This window comes from Limulus polyphemus, unplaced genomic scaffold (genome assembly GCF_000517525.1).
Source record: "Limulus polyphemus unplaced genomic scaffold, Limulus_polyphemus-2.1.2 Scaffold4852, whole genome shotgun sequence".
In the NCBI taxonomy this organism is placed as follows: domain Eukaryota; kingdom Metazoa; phylum Arthropoda; class Merostomata; order Xiphosura; family Limulidae; genus Limulus; species Limulus polyphemus.
Window position 1 is genome coordinate 79585 of NW_013670462.1, and position 6275 is coordinate 85859.

At 32.5% G+C, this 6275-nt stretch overlaps 1 protein-coding gene across 2 annotated transcripts in view; it reads right to left on the reverse strand.

Moving 5' to 3' along the window:
• Nucleotides 1-4013, reverse strand: part of LOC106471778 (laminin subunit alpha-like) — a 20837-nt gene extending 16824 nt beyond the window's left edge. The window contains exons 1-3 of one of the 2 annotated variants that reach the window (XM_022400392.1): nucleotides 3841-4013; nucleotides 2422-2604; nucleotides 1445-1575 (exon numbers count right to left, since the gene is read on the reverse strand). In XM_022400392.1, the coding sequence (XP_022256100.1) occupies nucleotides 1445-1575; nucleotides 2422-2604; nucleotides 3841-3954 (428 nt within the window). In that variant the 5' untranslated portion in view covers nucleotides 3955-4013. Of the gene's footprint in view, nucleotides 1-1444; nucleotides 1576-1949; nucleotides 1956-2421; nucleotides 2605-3840 lie in introns of those variants that run through there. The other variant, XM_022400393.1, reaches the window with a different exon arrangement.
• Between the last annotated feature and the right edge of the window lie 2262 nt (nucleotides 4014-6275).

Here is a 6275-nt window from a genome sequence, read left to right on the forward strand (position 1 = left end):
CTTCTTCTCTTTTTTTTCTATCCCACTTCTGACACCAATTTGTTACGTCTTCGTTTGTTAATTAACTTTCGTAACTTTGTTCCGACGAAACTTTAACGACACAAGTCCTTACTTAATAAAACTGGTTTATTCTTTCCGAATAGAACTTTACGATACACTTAATTTCAATATTCGCGCTAAAACAAACACTATAATGAACGAACGTTAACTTCAACAATTCCCTGTGACTGCAGTTCAATTGCTCACTACCTACACACACATTACATTACCGTCACGTTGTCACTCTCTTTTATATACCAGTCTACCCTATATCTAGTAAATGCTAGAGCATTTGCCAAAGTACAGGATAGTTCTAGAAAGTAGAGGGCGTAAGAATAGTCACGTGATCTCGATGATGCAACAGTATAAACCAAAAAAGAAAAGCAAAATTTAATAACCCAGCAATGTCATAATCATCAGATAATAACCTTCCTTTGTCATCCCTCAAGGATCCTACCCCTATCTTAACATTTTGTTTACCCTTAATGTATTTAAAGATATTCTTACTGTTAACTTTTACATTTTCAGCCAACCTTTTCTCATACCTTCTTTTTGATGACCTAATTTTCTGTTTCATCAACATTCTTGATCTTCTACAATCTTCTAAATCTCTCGTCATAACAGTCAATTTAAATTTCTTAAATTTATTATGCTTTTCTTAAATTTTATCTCTTATGTTCTTTGTGAGCTGCCCTGGTTTTTTACTTATAGCATTTTGTTCTAATGGTATCAACAATAATACAACAGTAAAATAATACTTTGGTTACTGTACATGAACATCAGATTTTGTGATCAGAGTATTACATGATTAAAATTCCTATTCTTCACACAAGTTTATTTTGGCTGAACCATGTAAATATGGCTTCCCACCAGCCATGTTGTCTCTTATTTAAAATATCAACTATGCTAAAAGCATATCTCTACATGGATATTTTCAATGGTTTTGTGTTTTAAAAATACAAAAATAATTTACTTTCTCCTAATATTTTCCCTGATTTGGATAGACTGATGACTGCATGCCCTTCAAACTTGTAGCCAATGTTAAACCTACCTCTCAACTGTATGATGACTCTGCATGCCCTTCAAACTTGTAGCCAATGTTAAACCTTCCTCTCAACTGTATGATGACTTTGTATGCCCTTCAAACTTGTAGCCAATGTTAAACCTACCTCTCAACTGTATGATGACTCTGCATGCCCTTCAAACTTGTAGCCAATGTTAAACCTACCTCTCAACTGCATGATGACTCTGTATGCCCTTCAAATTTGTAGCCAATGTTAAGCCTACCTCTCAACTGTATGATGACTCTGCATGCCCTTCAAACTTGTAGCCAATGTTAAACCTTCCTCTCAACTGTATGATGACTCTGCATGCCCTTCAAACTTGTAGCCAATGTTAAACCTACCTCTCAACTGTAGCTCGATGCCACTGTCCATCATTAACATTTGTAGTGCTAAAAGTGCTATCCAATCCTGATCCTAACTCCATAGTCAAAACAACTTTGCCATCAACAATCTCTAAAGCCATAAAATCGTCCTGTAAGAAAAATTTTGTGTTTCTATGATATATTCTAATAATCCAACAATTTATGTTTCCATAATTTATCTTCTGCTTATTTATACAACACTGGAAATGGCTATGTAACTTTAATTTGGATACCTTCTAACAAAGAGGCAAGGTTGAAATTTCATAATCATATTGTGAGAAATGCTTACTATTATAAATGATAAAAACAACCATATTTATGTTTTGACACCTTGAATATCAAAACCATAACTATTGTTACTTACCGTATTTACATTATTGTTACTTATCGTATTTACATTATTGTTACTTATCGTATTTACATTATTGTTACTTACCGTATTTACATTATTGTTACTTACTGTATTTACATTACTGTTATTTACCGTATTTACATTATTGTTACTTACCGTATTTACATTATTGTTATTTACCGTATTTACATTATTGTTACTTACATATTTACATTATTGTTACTTACCGTATTTACATTATTGTTATTTACCGTATTTACATTATTGTTACTTACCATATTTACATTATTGTTACTTACCGTATTTACATTATTGTTACTTACCGTATTTACATTATTGTTACTTACCATATTTACATTATTGTTATATTTACATTATTGTTACTTACCGTATTTACATTATTGTTACTTACTATATTTACATTATTGTTACTTACCATATTTACATTATTGTTATTTACCATATTTACATTATTGTTACTTACCATATTTACATTATTGTTACTTACCGTATTTACATTATTGTTACTTACTATATTTACATTATTGTTACTTACCGTATTTACATTATTGTTACTTACTATATTTACATTATTGTTACTTACCGTATTTACATTTTTCAGATACTTGTTAGTTCCAATTTCATTCCCAACATATGCCAATAGTCCATTCTTCTCCTCAGTGCGGAAATACAAAGACATATAGGTATAGGTGGCAGCACGTTTCATGTCTGTTGGATTCCTCAATTGTAAAGTAGTGTTACCGTAGAATCTTACACCTACTTTAATCTACAAAACAAGATGACATGAAAATATTTAAATATTGTTTTAAGATAAACAGAGGTTGAATTTATTGCTAACACTCATGGAAGATCTCTCTTGTAACTAACATAATTTATCAATGTTAATATACATTTTTAATGATTGTGTTTACAGGCTGCTTTTAACATTATGCAACTCACAGAAATTATATTTTCAAAAGACAAATAGTCTAGCATAGTAAAGAGAACTGATCAAGAATGTTAACTAACTATACAAGTTATCACTAGTCAAGATCAAGAGAACTGATCAAGCATGTTGACTAACTAGACAAGTTATCACTAGTCAGGATCAAGCGAGCTGATCAAGCAGACTGACTAATCTCTTGATCCTGATTAGTGATAATTTATCTAGTTAGTCAACATGCTTGATCAGTTCTCTTCATCCTAACTAGTTATAACTTGTCTAGTTATTCAACATGCTTGATCAATTCTTATTACACTGTCTAGTGAATACTTATCTAGTTAGTCAACATGCTTAATCAGTTCTCTTGACCCTGACTAGTGATAACTTGTCTAGTTAGTCAATCTGGTTGATCAGCTCTCTTGATCCTGATTAGTGATAACTTGTCTAGTTGATCGAGCATGTTGACTAACTAGACAAGTTACCACTAATCAGGATCAAGAGAGCTGATCGAGCATGTTGACTAACTTGACAAGTTATCACTAATCAGGATCAAGAGAATTGATCGAGCATGTTGACTAACTAGACAAGTTACCACTAATCAGGATCAAGAGAGCTGATCGAGCATGTTTACTAACTAGACAAGTTATCACTAATCAGGATCAAGAGAGCTGATTGAGCATGTTGACTAACTAGACAAGTTATCACTAATCAGGGTCAAGAGAATTGATCGAGCATTTTAACTAACTAGACAAATTATCACTAATCAGGATCAAGAGAATTGATCGAGCATTTTGACTAACTAGACAAGTTATCACTAGTCAGGGTCAAGAGAACTGATCAAGCATGTTTACTAACTAGACAAGTTACCTTAAGACATCGTTAAGAGAAAATAATTCTCAAATAAAATTTTCACAGGCAGTCATAATTCCATCCGTATATATGAAAAACAAATTAAAACATGAAAGCTATTGGTGCAAGATAAGGCAGTCACATATGAAGTGCTGGTACTTTAAAATTAATTCAGTAAAAATATTTTTCAGGTATTTTTATCAACCAATGTTCACATAAAAAAACTCTTACCCTGTTGGCTTGATCTCGAGCTAGCTCCACTTTCCGTCTCAGCTCGGCAATCTTGTCCGCTACATCTGTCCCAAGTCTGCTAACGATTTTATTTTTATCTCCAACTTTCTTCATTGCCACAGTAATGTTTGGAACTATTGCTAGTGCTCGATGAACTAGGAGGGAAGAAATGTCCAGACTTAAACCCTGAACAATAGTTTCACTAAAAATGTGAGGTTAACATTTCTAAAATCATTGGAAGTTCATGAGAAGTAAGAACAGTTTTAAAATTAGATTTAATCTAACACAAATTATCCATAAACAACTATTCAAACTGTGGAAAAAATAAACACCTGTGCAATATGGTAAGCCCATGGAAGGTAATAAAATAAAATGGTTTGAAAACAAACATATCTATCTAAAACTGACTACGTAACCCTTTAACTGCTCTTATCAAGTATACTTGATTTTCATACAACTTCCTGTGGTGTTTTGATCAAGTATATTTAATTCTCATGTAACTTCCTGTGGTGTTTTTATTGAGTATATTTGATTATCATATAACTTCCTCTGGTGTTTTGATCAAGTATATTTGATTCTCATGTAACTTCCTGTGGTGTTTTTATTGAGTATATTTGATTCTCATATAACTTCCTCTGGTGTTTTGATCAAGTATATTTGATTCTCATGTAACTTCCTGTGGTGTTTTTATTGAGTATATTTGATTCTCATATAACTTCCTGTGTTGCTTTGTTCAAGTCTACCTGATTTGGGTTTTCTGTCGATCTCTGCTCCTACCAAGTAAACTAACTGTAAGTGTTGAAAAGCAGCTGTTCAGTGCTGACATCTATCATTTCTTTGGTCCAGTAAACGGTTTCTTTTTTCTGTTTTATTTAAAGCATCTGTATTGTCTGCACTGTTCCAGTGTGGGTAGAATGTACCCAATCACAATGTCTTGCAATGGAAAGAGAAAGTTGTACTCTTAAGGAAAATGAAATTTTTGAATTAGTTAAAACTCCTGAATATGATTTGGAGGAAGATTCAAAATTGGAAATGGATAAGGAATATACATATAACAGTGACGACGAATATGAAAGTAAAGATCACGATTAAATGACGAAGGCCCCACGTTTATTGCCTCTTGAAAACCATGACTCAGCACAAGGATACAAATACAAAAAAAAAACGTTTTTCACAAAAAAAAGAAAGCAGCTTTCAACCAAAAGTGGACACATTTGACAACACAAATTCTGGACTGTAAGGTAAGAAGTTTGATGAAAACACAACACCATACATAACGTTCGAACATTTTGTCTCACCCTCCTTCATATTAACTACGGTAGAGCAGACAAAACAATACTACAAATACATAATCAAAACAGTGGGAATGAGTGAACACTCATACTTGTGACGTTTGAACGACACAACTGATGCTAAAATCTATAATTTCATAGCTTTATGTATGTCAATGGTTAGAGAAAATAATAAAGTCTGAAAGAATACTGGTCACAAGATGACTTGTTGAAAATGACAATATTCATTGCAGTATGTCTAGGGGTAGATTTTTGTTCATTCTTCACTTATTAAACTTGTGATAACTTAAAACAGAAAATAAAAGATAATCTTACCAAAATAACGAGTGTAATAATGCAGCTAAAAGTAGTTATCGAGAATTGATGTATCCATTTCACAATTTATGCACTGTCAAGAGCTTTGTTTCATTTAAAGAATGGCTGGTGTACAAGCAGTAACTGATTTTATATTGGTTGTTTGACTGATCTGGTTTCCCAGAAAACTATGATTTTCGGGAAGTATAGTAAGAACCTTACTGGAGCCTTATCTGATCAAAGATCACTCTCTATATGTTGACAGTTGGTACACAAGCCCATTATTACTTGTTGGTTACATAAAAACAAAACAAAATGTTGTATCACTGTAAAAAACAGAATTAACTGCTAAACTAAAAAAAGGGTAGTTTGAAATGGAGCACACTGATTAATGATGGCAATGAAATGGAAAGACAAATGATAAGTTTATATGCTGACTACACTTCATACAAATGTAATAGTTGACAGAAAGATTATTACACTAAATAAACCAGTATGTGTTTGGAATACAATAAGAACATGGAGGCAGAAGACAGGTCACATATGATGCTGAGTACAGTTTGTTGCCTTCAAAAGGCACTGAAATGATACAAGTAATTTTGTCACATTATGCTCTGTATCTGATGACTTAAACTAATTACACACCACTGTACACCTTTCAACTGATGACTTAAACTAATTACACACCACTGCATGCCTTTCAACTGATGACTTAAACTAATTACACACCACTGCAGACCTTTCAACTGATGACTTAAACTAATTACACACCACTGCAGACCTTTCAACTGATGACTTAAACTAATTACACACCATTACAGGCCTTTCAACTGATAACTTAAACTAATT